This window comes from Cryptomeria japonica, chromosome 5 (assembly GCF_030272615.1).
Source record: "Cryptomeria japonica chromosome 5, Sugi_1.0, whole genome shotgun sequence".
Taxonomy (NCBI): domain Eukaryota; kingdom Viridiplantae; phylum Streptophyta; class Pinopsida; order Cupressales; family Cupressaceae; genus Cryptomeria; species Cryptomeria japonica.
In genome coordinates this window covers 642,821,862-642,836,539 of record NC_081409.1, presented here as the reverse complement: position 1 = coordinate 642,836,539, position 14,678 = coordinate 642,821,862, and the positions used below count along the sequence as shown (strand labels likewise).

The 14,678-nt window shown below is 33.4% G+C and overlaps 1 protein-coding gene across 1 annotated transcript; it reads left to right on the top strand.

Annotated features, from left to right (window-relative positions):
* The first annotated feature begins 7,644 nt into the window (after window positions 1-7,644).
* Window positions 7,645-8,171, top strand: LOC131876014 (chaperone protein dnaJ 20, chloroplastic-like). The gene is made up of 2 exons (XM_059220770.1): window positions 7,645-7,669; window positions 7,711-8,171. Exons 1-2 carry the CDS (start codon window positions 7,645-7,647, stop codon window positions 8,169-8,171), a joined length of 486 nt encoding a protein of 161 aa, XP_059076753.1.
* Window positions 8,172-14,678: the final 6,507 nt, after the last annotated feature.

Genomic DNA, 14,678 nt, shown 5'->3' with positions numbered 1-14,678 from the left:
AAAACCCTTTTCTCCTTAGGTTATGGGAACATTGCAAAACCGATGGATCAAGTTTTGGGAGCCTAGAAAAACCCTTTATCTATGTATATCTGAGGTCTCTTGTTTCATGGATTTGTTATCATTAGTGTCTATATCTTATATAGTTCTATCAATTCTCTTTTTGTGTATTTTGGATCCCCATAAAATCCTCCTGTAAGGGGTTTCAAGTCCCCTCAAAACCTATTTTACCTTATCAAAAACAATATTTCTTGTTAAATTTTTTTACTTTCTCTATATCTAATTTCCTTTCAACATATATTTATAGGATTTAGATGGAATCATTTGGAAATGAGATTTATTGTTCACATTTATTACTAAAACTAATTATGACACCAATGAACAAAAATTAAACACAATTGTTGTTTTCTCACTATATCTTTATAGTATTTTGTGTTTGTTCTATTAACAATTTTGTTATTATGATTCCTTTGTACCTCACCTTTTGTTTACTTATGATTATTTTGGATTAGAGTGTATATGTTTAAGAGGTTGGGATTTGTTCATTACCATTGAATCTCTTCTTAGACGCATGTTTGTCACAGAGTGAAAGACATAGTTTAAACTCTAATTATATAGTGAAGTTAGTATCCTCATGCAAGTAGTGTCATTATAAATAGTGATGGTAAGTAGGAGATTGTATGGGTCCATATAGATGGTTAAATTTTTTAATTTATAGTGTACACTACTTGTTTCCATTATTTAGCTATTTTGTCAAGTTTAAATTGATAGCTTCAAAGTAACTCATTTTATTTTGTATATGATAAAATAAACCTGGTTTATGGGAAAAATACATAGACATTGATGAATGAAGTAGATTTATGATGGAAGAAAGAAAAATTAATTTTCACAAACCATCCTAATGCATCGGGGATACTTTATTTTTTCTAAACATATTAAAATTCAAGATATGTTGCTTGATTCTAATATTTATGACTTTTTGATAGTAGAAAAGAGATCTTTTTTAAAAATAATATGGAATGTTCATTTATTGGTGTTTTGAATAAATATATATTGGAAGAAATATTACCTATCCAAGATATACATCATATGAATAGGTCACAAATTTCAAATGTGAAACAAATATTAGTAAGACAATGGTGATAAATTGGATCCAACTTGTTTTATTGTAGAAAATATGCATATTTATCACAATTGCAAATTTTTTTTTTCTTTATTTTGTCATTCTCAAATTTTATTCATTGAATATCACATGTAAAAGAATAAAATAGTTACATATGGGTGCCACATGTAAAAGGCCATATTATTAAAGTACCAAGAAGTGTTGATAAATTTTCTCTTTTGCTACTTTCAAAGAGAAAAAATATTTTCAAATCCATCATCTTTAAACATGATTTTTTCAATTAGATTGATCTCATCAGAGTCAACCTCTACTAATTGAAATCAAGATTTGTCATCCCCTAATATTAGAGCTTTAATTAGGTAAAGTGGGATAGGGCTTTAAACAATTTACGTAACAAAAAAAAAGGTAGAAACAAGGAATCTCACAAGTAGTAGGACTACTAGGTACCAAAAAAGATTAAATGCACCAAAATAAGACTTATAGTAACAACAAAACATGCAGGGCTAGGAGAAGAATAGGAAAACCAAGAAAACTAGCCACTAGTTACATATAAGATTGAGACCCTTTATAATGTACCATTCCTTATTAAGTTTTTCTAGCTTGTCTGAGATGGATAGCTCCTTAATAGAAAAAACCTTTTGTGAGGGAATGACATTTGAAGAAGCATTCTCTTTCCCTTTTTTAGAAGAGTTGGTATGAAAACCAGTAGGTGAAACATCCTCCTCATCCCTTTTACACTTTCTTTTATCTAGTCCCTACTATAAGAGAAGCATTGAGACGGTTGTGCTTTTCACCATGTCCTTATTGTGCATCAGAATGTATTGTGCATATTTTTTTATCATTTTGTCCTCTCCAAGTCCCTATAGTTCACTGAGATAACAATGGCCTTGATGGAGTTGAATTCATACTCTAGCTAGACCACTAATCAATTTTTTATTCTAGCTTCTTTATGAAATCCCAAACAACCTTATCAAGAGCCTTTGTAGGTCAATTTGCTTCCCTAGCCAAGGCTAAAGCCTCCATTCTTTTGATCTTCAACTTTACTATGTGGAGCTGGGTTAGTTACCATTTGAGAATCGCATTCTACAGATTGTTTGGATGACACACTTCATTCACTTTAGAACTAAGATCCTCACAAAGTTTTCAAATATGGGGTGGATAGGACACTAGGCCAAAATACCCCAAATATATGGAAAATCCCCTCAAGGAGAGTAGAAAGAAGCGTTATTGGGCACAAATTTGGGTGGGAGTAGGCACATCAAGGGATCCTTCATAGAAAGGAGACAACTTGAAGAATCAAAATCATCATCATTACGAGGTTCCATAAAAGACACTTTTTTTTAACCTTGGGAGGCACGACAGATATTCAAGAACTGTTGAAGGAGAGGCAATACCGAGGAAAGAACCTCCTATCGAGTCCAAGACCTCTATCCCCAAGAATACCGAATATGGAGGAGAAGCAACCCGCTTGTTCATAGAGATATGTTTTCAGTGAAGGAGAGAATAGTCATTGGATGCCTTACCCTCAACTCCCCTACCACAGTATATCCAGCAGTTATGAAGAACCCCGTAACGGATTCAGTTCTAGGTCAAGCCCTATTGTAATGGGAGTTAGTGGGGATGGATTCATTTGTCTTACATTCATCCATGCAAGGGGAGTTAATGCAAAAACCTTCTACTTGGTGAAGAGGGGAGAAGGTTAGCATAAAGGAGGAGTAGTCACTTGGATTTTTAGTTGAGCGACTAAGGTGCAAATCCACAATATGAGAAAGATTGGTTATGTAGGAGAAAGATGGTGGGGTAAGCGTGTTGGAAATCGTAGCATCCTAAATTATACTTCCCTACAATTTTTTCCTCACTTAGAACTCATTTTGGCACTTTGGCTTTTGAGGCTTGATTGAAGTGTTAATTTTGCTCGGACCACCTATCAAGCCTAGAGCCCTAATTTCCAGGACCATGGCACCCAACACCATGGTCCTCTCAATTAGAGCCCATCTTAAGGAATCATAAAGGTCACATAATTTGAGAGGGAACCTAGATCCCATGTCAGCCTACTCTGTGAAAATAATTTGATTTCCAGGTAAAAAAGTATAAGAGTAGGTCTACCCCTCTCATTTTAAACCTAACGAATTGAAATAAAGATCTACAGTCTAGCAAACTCAAAAGAGAAAGCAATAATTCATTCATCAAGCATTAGAGAAGAAGTGAAGTCCATATCAAGCATTGAAGATGACATTCAATATCAATATTTTTGTTTCTTTTTGTTTGTACGAAGTAGGTGTGGAGCTGTAATCGAGAAATCCAGCAAAGTCAACAATGACAAATAGGTGGAATTTTGATGAAAAAAATTTAGAGGACTAGGGTGAATCTATGCTACCTGGTCCCGAAAAATTAGGCTGAACTTCGGGGAATAGGTTCAACATATCTTCCTATGCCCATATCCATGTTTGTGCCCTAGTGGGATATTTGTAGCCTACTTCTTATGTTAGATTGCTTCAGTACTTAATTGTTTTGCCCTACTTTCACAATCAATATAATTAAACTTAAGAAAGAGGATAACCCTAACACAATTGAACCCAGTCAAAATATTAGAGCCCTTTTCTATTAGGATTGAGCCTAGATATATTGGTTTCAAACGTCTTTCAATGTATGTGTGTTAATTGGGATATTTAGTGGTTTTATTACCTAAAACCCCGATTCTCAATTTTCACCACATTACAAAAATATGAGTTTGTGTGGTCGTCATTGATGTCAAACTTGGTTGTGTTGATAGATTCTAGTTTGGATGTATCTTGTGTTGGTATTGTATTTGGTGGAAATATTTTGGTGTTGGCTATTGCAATATACAAGAAGGAGTTTTTAGTGTCTCGTTGACAATTTGGTTTGGTTTTCTAGTTCGTGGTTTGCAATAGTCAATTGGTACTACTCTCTGATAGGAAGAGTGTTTGTTAGACTGGTTTAGAAAGTCTTTGGTGGCCTCAAGATATTTTGAAGTTTATGTTTCATTTTAGAGGATGCCATTATGTGGTTCTTAAAAGAATTCTCAATATGATTCTCTTGTGGAGTTGGTGCTTTGCAAGTGAGTTATGTTGATTTGAGTGTGATATATTCAACTATGTTGTGGTTCAGTGTGTCTGATTGATTTATCTTATTTGGGTCATATTTTTGGTCTAGATATTCTTTGGATGACAAGTTGGGATATTGTTATGGATCTCACTAGGGTGTTTGGAGATCTGCATGGAGTATTTTGTATCGAAAGATATCTTTTTGGCTGACTATTTGACTAGCTTTAATGCCTATCAACATGTTACTTGTGGTGCCGACCTTGGAGGATGTGTTAGAATGTGTCGATTATTGGATATGTCCTGGAAGGATGTTTTATGATGTATTTGGATCCCCTCTTTCTCCTAGACTAGACCGCCTCGAGTATTTTTGGATCAAGTGGTTTATTTTATGCAATAATGTTCATTCTATTTTAGCTGACCCTCAATTAGGTTTTTGATATTCTATTTCATATTTAAGTAGTGCATATGGATGAGTAGAGTGTGTGGAATGTATGTAAATTGATGAGAAGTGTATGTGAATGATATGGAAGAAGATTTGAGTTTGTGAATGCATGAACGTCAGATTGTGAAGAGCTTTGAGGGTGATATATTTAGGAAGGCAATGTGTAGAGAGAGATTATTTTCAGAGATGTTTTCCACGATATTGGTCACTTGATTCTATTGTTCAAGGAAAATTTAATGTTTAGGAGATTCTTCTCATATCAGTTCTACTATTTCTTTAGTTGATGTATAATAGTGAATCTTCTAGTAGCATTTTTTTTATCTTGCCCTAAAGCAGTGAGCCTCCATTGAGTAAGTTATTATTTGGTATCTTGTGTAAGGTTGTGTGCCTTAGTTTTTCAATTCCATCAGATTTTGTTTCTCCTTAGAATTGAGCCTAAAAAATTGTAATCATCAAGTTATTCATATTGTGAGATTCTCACTGTGGTCTTTCCCAGTTTGGGTTTTGTTTGCATAAATTTTGGTGTTCATGTGTTTATGGTTAATAAGTTTTTTAGTAGTGTTTTCTATGGTTGAATTTTGTTTATAATTAATTTTTTATGAATTTTTGGAATGGTTCGCCCCCCCTCTCAATCATGCCTTGGGTTCAATAATTGCTATCAGACCAAGGTTCCTCTTTGGAAAGCTTAACTAATTGAGGTAGATTTAGAATGACACAAGAACCACATATTAAGGTTCTATTGTTGGATGGTATGAATTTTCCTTACTAGAAGGATATGATGGAATCATATTTGGAGACTTTGTAGAATGGAATTTGGGATATTGTCAAGTCTGATTATAAACATCTAGAGAATGGACCTCAGAACTTGGATGAAGTCAAGAATCATGAGACAAATGTGAAAGCTAGAATAGTATTATTTAATTGCTTGATTGATGTGTTATTTAGGAAATTTAATGAATTGAAAGAAGCTAAAGAGATTTGGAACAAACTGTTTAAAGCCCATGAAGGAGATTCAAAAACAAGGCAAGCCAGGTTGATGAATCTGAAATAGAAGTATGAGCATCTAAGAATGTATAAAGATGAAGGTGTTGAGAACTATGTACATAAGGTGAACAATCTTGCAGATGATATTTGATATTAGGTTAACATTAGAAGACCCTTATTTATTCCCTTAATTATAGGATTTAGACCTTTCACTAAAGCCCAAACAACTATCTTAGTGAAGGGATTTTTTATTAGGGGTATAATCTGCTTTGACACCCTCTATGCTAACATACTTTTTAACAACTTTCAAAACAATCTTCAATTTATCATCAAGAGATTGAAACTCCTGGATCAAGTTGTCCATCACTTCCTTTGTATTCATACTAAATATGTAATACACCCAGTTTTCTTTAGGAACTTTACTTTCAAATGGCTAGATATCCTAAAGAAAAAAATTAAAACATATAATATCATAGAGTGTTGCAGCCCCTGCAAGTGCAGCAAGAGATAAAAGCACTAAAATATTTCTTACTTTTTCATTCTTATTGTTTTGAATATACTTATATGATTTCAATCGGTGATCTCAAACGTGGAAGAACAAAAAGTGTCATGAGAATAGATATTTGGTACACAATCTTTATCCTAGTATGGTAGGCTTGTTCAACTGTTGAAGAAAAAGAAAACCCAAAGAGGCCTACATAGCTTAGCCCATGCTTCCATAATCTGCATGCTTATTTATCAGAGTGTTTGTACTGCAACAAGGTCTTGACTGGCAATACATGAGTTTATCTACATTGTAGATTTAAAACTACGAGAATGGGTTGATTAGATGATATATGAAGATCATGAGCAATAGAAAAGTTTAAAATTGACCAAGTTTAAGCACATGGTTAAAAATGATGAAAGAGATAATTTTGTGGTGGTATTAGTGACTTGTGTAAGCAAGTATGGTTGTTTCACTATTGACAAACAAAAAATTGTGTGTCATCATCCAAATTTTGTATCTTGTTTCTATTTTTTATTTTATTTTCTACATATTCCTTATAGACACCCACAATTCATATAGTTTCACACGTATTCAACAATGCAAACAAGTCAGCGGGTCTTTGGTTTGTTGGTGAAGTTGAATGGTTCTTAATGAACTCACTAGAGATCAAATTTTGTTGAGTACAAGGTACCAACATCATAAAGGATGAGGTAGAGGTCATGCCCCAAACAAATTTGTCAAATAGATATCGCTTATTTCTTGAGTTTTAATTAAAAAGATTTCAATCTAAAGAATAAAAACAAATATATCAAATAATTAAAAATTCATTATATACAATATAAAATCCTACATTAAAATAACACACAAAATGTGTACATACGTTTGCTTTTGTTTCTTCTTTTTAAAAGATATTTTTATTACTATCATACGCTTAGTATATTTTGTTTGATTTGAGTCTTCTATAATCAAGACTAAATTTCTTTTCAAATGTTCCCTCAACCTAGACTAAATACTCTCGTTGTACGCCTATCTCTCAGACTACGCAATCTAGTTGCCCCTGGTTAGTGAACAGAAAAAATGATTTTTTTTTCTACATGTCAAACTGATTTTTTTTTTCTTACACGTGAAACTGATTTACACGATAGTTTGCGTAGTTGAGCGGCTAATAGTTTCTCTCATATTTTGAAAGAATGCGATATATACCGACGATTCGACCACGAAATGTAATTTACAGTACTCGCCTCTAGAAACATGATGTGAACTAAACTATTTAAAAAGGAAACTACGTGTTTTTAAATAATAATATATTGTCCTCAACAATATATTATTGATTGGAAGACAAACCTGCTCAGTATGAACGGCAGAACTAAAAAAGTATTGAAATGTACAGAGGAGGCAACACGAGGCGGCCAAACAACTTTCCTCGCCCGAATTCATGTTATCCTTGTCGCCATCACTTTCTTCTCTTTGTTCATCTCTTCTATATAAACTCATTCCCCATCTCAACTCAACCCATTCCTGAGTGTTAATCACAAATTTTCCATAGATGGAGCGCACTACATCAATTCGAGGTTTGCCTATTCCACAATTTTTAACGGTTGTTCTTCCACAGGACTACCGCGTATAAAAGTTGGTTCAAGAGCAAGGCGATGTGCCGTTGAAAGAGTTACAAGTATTAGGGCATCTCAATCTAAACCTCCTACTTGTTCATCATTGTATGATGTTTTAAATGTCCCTCACAATGTGAGCGCGCGTGATATAAAGAGCGCATATCGTCGAATGGCGCTTCAGTATCATCCAGACGTTTGCCCGCCTGCAGAGAAAGAAAAATGCATCGGATTATTTCTCAAAGTTCAGGAAGCGTATGAAACTCTATCCAACCCTCTCCTCCGTCATGATTACGATTGCAGACTGCAAAACAGATTGGAATTTAGCGACTGCGTGGGAGAAAAGAGTAGTAAGCATTTGTGGGAAGTTCAGTTAAGGGAGATGACTAGAAGAAGATCAGGTCGTAATTCGTCGTGGGGTAGCAGAATGAGGAGACGGAAGGAAAAGTTCGCCGACCATAGATAACAATGAATTCATTACTTAGTCTTTGCAAAGTGTTATTCTGTGTCGTGTTTCTGAATCTGTAAAATTGTATAGACGAACAGAAGTTGTACTAATATATGCTATTTTGAATCATGAAGCTAACTGTTGAGATTGCCAAAAGATTATCCGAAAAAGGATGTGTTAGAATGATCCATAGAAAATTTTAGTTTAATTTTTAATGGAAGATCTGTTATTTATCTTAATGTTTTATAAAACAGGCGACGTTTGATTATGCTAATATGATAAAGGATGCAACAATAGTCCCTCGATCATAACTAAGTTTAGACTTCTCTGTTTTACTTTCTTGTGGCCGGCTTTACACTGGCGGTGGGCACTTCGGCCTTTTTGTTTTTTAATTTGAGACGGCAAACAGAAAAAGGATAGTTTTGGTAGGTACTTGGTGATAGAGGAAAATACAGTTGAGAGTTTGTAATGATTTTTAAGAATATAGTTTTTTAACGAATAATCTTTATAAGTAATTAGATTAAGTTAATGAGGTTGTATAAAAAAAAACTTTTGCTTGAGAATTTATAATAAAAAGAAACATAAATCATTAATTACAATGAGTTTTCTTTCCTTTTTTTGTTGTTGTTAAAGAACAGAATGACAATAGATAAAAGTTAAAGAAAAGAATGACAATAGAATATGTTAATAATAGTTTTTTAAGAATGTTAATTTAGTATTAGTTTGTTTCTTCAATGAATAATTCTTATAATAAAATAATTGTCACATGTGACTAGTTGTCATAATTGCAACTTATTTGAAACTAGAGTTTCTACAAATGTTATATAACAATTAGATCCATTGCTACAATAATTAGTTAAAAATAATAATTAATATTGTATCTATCTACGTCCAAGAAACATGTTCTAAATTGTTATATATCATTAATTTTGATATATTATTATCTTATAAATAATACTGGGTTAACTATAGAGTCTCATAGCCTTGAAAATAAAATTCACAAAATGAATATATGAACAAACCCTATAATGATAGTACAAAATGCTGCTAAAAACAATAGAAGCCAAGTAAAACCAATACCACTATACAATATAACTTGAAACCAAACTAAACCAATACCATATTTACCATCCTTTTATAGTTTCTTCCATATATAGTTTTCCATTTCTTATTTTAGAAGTTTATATGCAATGTATGAATACAATAGCCCTTCAACCAGTATAGTTACAAGCTAGTGGGCTCCAAATATGGTTTTCTATGATGTAATTTCTTTGCTACTATGATATAATACACATTAGTTTTATTTATGGTATATATTTTTTGTTTGTTATTTTTTCTTTAATATTATATTAGAGAAAAACATAATTTTGGGTGTGTGTGTGTGAATATACATGTGTGTCTATACATATGCGTATATGTATTTATGTATGTATAAATATAATTTATAATTATTTTAGGTGATAGAAAGTAAAAAAATGATTAGAGATATTGGTTTCAACATCCTAATTTGAGAAAAAAAAAGTGGGACAAATGATTGTGCAATCATCCTTCTTTATCTCTAAATATTTAGTACTATGCTAAAAAAATGAAATTATACTTCAATGAGTTGGTTTATTAATTGTGAAATTTCTTTCAATATTACAAGGAAATATCTTTATTTCTTATCATTTCAATTTTTGTGAATAGAATTTATCTCACCTACAATCAAAGAGAATAATGATAATTTTTCTAAGGTGAAGGAGGAAAGCAAAATTGAAATAAAGTAGGTAATTTCAACATAAGAATTTTGTCAGAATTCCTATCCCCCTTGAGCCCCCTACTCTCTTTTTTAAACAAGAAGCTATATTTCAGTGAGATATTTTCCATGAAAATATTGATGGTTATTGTCTATTAAAAGGATGAAATTTAGCACAATGGATTCTATTGGCACTCCGTAACCTATAACAAAATAAAATGGAATAGAATATTATGCTTAGATACACTCATATGTAGAATTTTTTAACACTTCAAAATTGCTATGAGCATGTTATGGGTATTGAACACAGTTCATCAAGCATTGACAATGGCAAGAAGATTGGGATAAAAGAGACAATAAGGTAACAACATTGATTAAGCTTAAACATTATAAGGAGGTTATTCTAGTAGTTCACAATGAGAGAAATGGAGTCAAAATATGTGTTATTTTAAAAATTACATGTAAAAATTCAAAGGATTTATGTATCCTAACTCTCACAATGGAATTGTATAGAATAAAATTATCAAACTCACAAGAACTAAGACCCTATTTAAGAAAATTAAAGAAAAATAAAATGATCTTTCTTCTCTTGAGATGCATATAAATGATAAATAGTTTATCCAAATAATATTAAGTATTCTAGGACCCTATCAAATATTTGGAAGAGACACATAAATTATTAATAAATTAAGAAAAAATAAAATATAAAAAAGTTATTTATTAAGATAATTTAGTCAGAAAACTATCTAGCCAAGGAAGGGTAATTATTTAGTGATAAGCCTTATCCTTCACGATAAAGTGGAAACAAAATTATGAGAAGAAAAAATATAAATATTTAATATAGAGGCTTTGTAAGAATGAATCAAGGAATACTCCATCCAAGAGTCAAAATAATAGTACGAATACAATAAAATGGAAATACAATTATTATGGTAAGTGAAGTTACACATCAAAGAGTAGTATAGGAAGATTTGGATATATAAAGGTACAAAATAGAGTTTTGAGAAATGTTTCTCAAAATTTTGGGTTCCTTGTGGTGCACTTAAAACAATGAGTATCATCAATTTTGGTGCTACAAAAGGATGCCTTAGAATAAGAAACAATTTGAATGTTTAAGCAATGGTAACATTAAATAAAAAACAATGGGGTGGCCAAGGGTAATTCGGGGCCAGCTGGAGTGGGGGGTTGTGAAGAGATCACTATGGTAACTTTGTATCAGTGGTGACACTCCTCTTGGGCTCTCAGTCCAATCACTTAGCCAAAGCCATAGGAGCATTCCAGGTCATTGACCTTGCTAGCAAATTGAATGTTAAAAATCTATTGATAGAGGGGGACTCCAAAAACATTATTGAATGCCTTTTAGGTAACTCCCCACCCCCCTCATGGACCATAAAAAATTAGATTGATGAAGCTAGATCCCTCATTAACAAATTTGATAATGTAAAAAAATCACGTGTTTAGGGAAGCAAATGTGGTCGCTGACTATTTTGCCAATGAAGGAGTCAAGCTCTATGGCCAGTGGAGATGGCAATCCTAAAAGGATTTGGAAGTGGGGTTGAAAATATTAATTGGATATGATTTCATCCATGGAAAATTTGCCATTTCAAAAAATGATTAAGCGGATCAGAGAAAGGTATTGTTTCATTCACTACAACGATGGTGCCATAATTTCCCCTTCAAATTGCATGAAATGACACATTTTATGGGTGCCTAGGCATTGCTGTATATTTGTTTCCAAGATTATCTGCTCTGCAAGTGAGTATAGAGAAACCTATGAAAAAATCGGGGGTAACAGGAAACGGGTGGAGTCGAAAAGATGTGAAAAGCACTAGAAGAACCAGAAGGTATGGAAACATATTGATAAAGGGGGGCTGAAACCTTTCCTTGAAAAAATTCATGGCGCTAACCCCAACATTATGAGGTATTTCGTCAAAAAATGGAAGGAGGAAGGTATTGTTCTCTATAGAAGGAATGCAATTATGTCGTGACAGGAAAATATTCAATGAAGTGGTCGTTAAATTCCCAAAAACAAAGGAGGAGAGGGAAGCAATGGTTAAGGTTTCCAACAGCTACTATGAGGCCATCACCATAAAGAAGCTTTGGAGGGAGGTACTAAGGGTGGTGATGGAATACATAATCGTGAATGTGAGATTCACAAGGGTTTATGGCTACCACTTTGTGCTCCTCAACCACTTCAGGTACAAGGTCAAGGTTTCTTTTCCCCACTATCTGTTGTGTTCTCTTAAACATTGTATTCTAGAACACTGTAAAAGTCCTAGGAATGTCCCTATTCTGCATGTTGGTCTAATCCCATTTTTCCCCCAGACATGGAAGGGTATGACACTGAAACTAGTGTGTTTGAGGGTAATTCTAATGGGGACTCAGATTGGGAAGAGGAAACTACTCCCTCCCTAAAAAGGCACCTAAAAAATCACTTTTGAGCAAGCCTTCGAGCAAACAAGATCTCTCTATGAAAACCCTTTCCAAGGCTGAAAAGAAAATGAAAGCCCTTCCAAAGAATAAGTTGGTATCTTACTCTGAGGACTCATAGGGTAACCGCTTTGATACTTCTAGTTCCTATGAAGAATCCCATTCTTCTCACCCTACCATTCACAGAGAGAACATGCCAAGATTTCCTATAGACCTCAAACCAGATGAACATTACTTCAAGTTGGATAGGGAATCTCTAGATGATGTGTTGGCTATTTACAAGAATAGCGCAGTGGACCTCTTTAGAATTTTTTAGTGGGCTTTTCATGAAATCAAAGACATTAACCTAAAGAACAGGGCAGTTGCAAGTAAACTAGATGAGTTGGTTGAAAAAGTCTAGCCTCAGAAGATTGAAGTGGAATCAGGATCGAGGAAGAAAAGCTATCCATGGAAGAACATCTACAAAGAACCGTGGAACTTATTGAGAAAATAAAAAAAGAAAATGAGAAGAAAACCATGAGGTGAAATTAACAAAATCAGGGAAACTTTGAATGCCATAATGAAACAAAGTCACAAGATTATCAAGAATTCCGTGATCACTATGAATACAACAGTGGATAAATTGGAAAAATCCCAGCAGGGTACTCTGATCATGGACCTTGATGCTGATAGAGAAAAATCCCAAAAAGAGGAGTCTTATCCATCCAAGAGAACCACAACCAACCTAAAGAGAAAGGAAGAGTCCTCCAATTAGGAGCTTTAGGACTTGAAAAAGGTGGGCAAGAGATGAATACTCTGGATAATGAGATAGTAGAGACTTTAAAGTCTTTAGGTTAATGTTTATCTGGTTTTAGTTCATGTTGTATTTTTGTCTGATTTGTTGTCCTTTCGTCTGTTTGACAACTTTTCTATGTTGGTGAACTTAGACTGTTTATTATATTTTTTTTTTGTAACTGTATGGTTTCGGGTCCCTGTAAAACCCATTTTCTCCCTAATCAAAAAAATTAAATAAAAAATATACTCAATAAATAATAGGGCTTTAGAGTTTAAAGGACTTTAAAATTTTCAAGTTGATAATGGTATGTTAAAGATGTGAGTCAAGCTCTAGAATTATAAATAAATCTTCAAGTTCAATCTCTTAAATACCAAATTAAGTATATAAGATAGAGTTACACAATGATATAATTTTAATCAATGATGTGAACAATTAACGATAAAGTGACTAAAATTGGTAAAGTGGAGAATCTATATTTTTAAAAATCATTCGAATTGTGGAAATCAAAATATGTTTGTTATTGGCAAACATGATGATATGACTATGTTGTAGCATAAGGATATTGGGAATGTCTGTTGGAATCAGGGATCATTGGGAGCGGGGGGGGGGTGTGAATCAATGATCTACCGATTAGCAAATTTTTAGACTTAACTTTAAACCATTGAAAGCATATAAATTAAACTGAAATGTAGGAACATAAAACAATCAACCACAAAATCATAACAATGGTTTTTTTATGTGGATACCCAAATGAGAAAAACCACGGAGGGATTTCAACCCACAATATTATTCCACTATGGCTAGTAGAAAAACAATATTACAATATGGGAATGCATAGGCATTCAGGAATACTACCTAGAGCTCACTACTCAAATACAATAAGGGCTAAAACCCCGGAAGGCTCACTGCCTTACAAAAAAATTATAATGATGAATTATAACAAATGAACTCCAAAATAGTATCTGCAATGCTTGGATGAGTTTTGGTTAAGTTCCAAATACACTGACTGAATCACCTCTACTGTTTTACTTTGTTCTGCCCTATTCACTATCTTAGTCAGCTACGAGATCAAGAATGCACACATGAAACTGTGCCAAAAGAGATTCTTGATCACCACTAGCTCGAATACAATCATACCATACACCAAAAAGATCATCTACACCGGTCTTATATATTCACAATCACAAAATAGATCATTTTTCAAGTTGGTCTGCCAATGTAATGTGTAGTCACATGTCGGCTTGATTGGATCACCAAAGATAAATATGGATCACCAAAATAATAATAAAAAGATGTCCCTATGTCAAGCCAATCAACTCAAACATGATTCATAGCTCCACAATCACTAGAAAGCTTCTGGACCCAAAACTGCTCTGTCCAACCTGAAATACCAGTTAACTGGCTACCGGTTAACATCCTCTCCCAGAAATCAAGATCCGTGATTACCGGATGGTAATATCATGAAGAGTTACCATCAGTGAAAATCCTAAACTGATAATCAACCATTAGAAGCCATCGGATGAGTGTCAATTGCCAACAATCTCCCCCTTTGACATTGATGACAACACTCATGAAAAATGGCTAA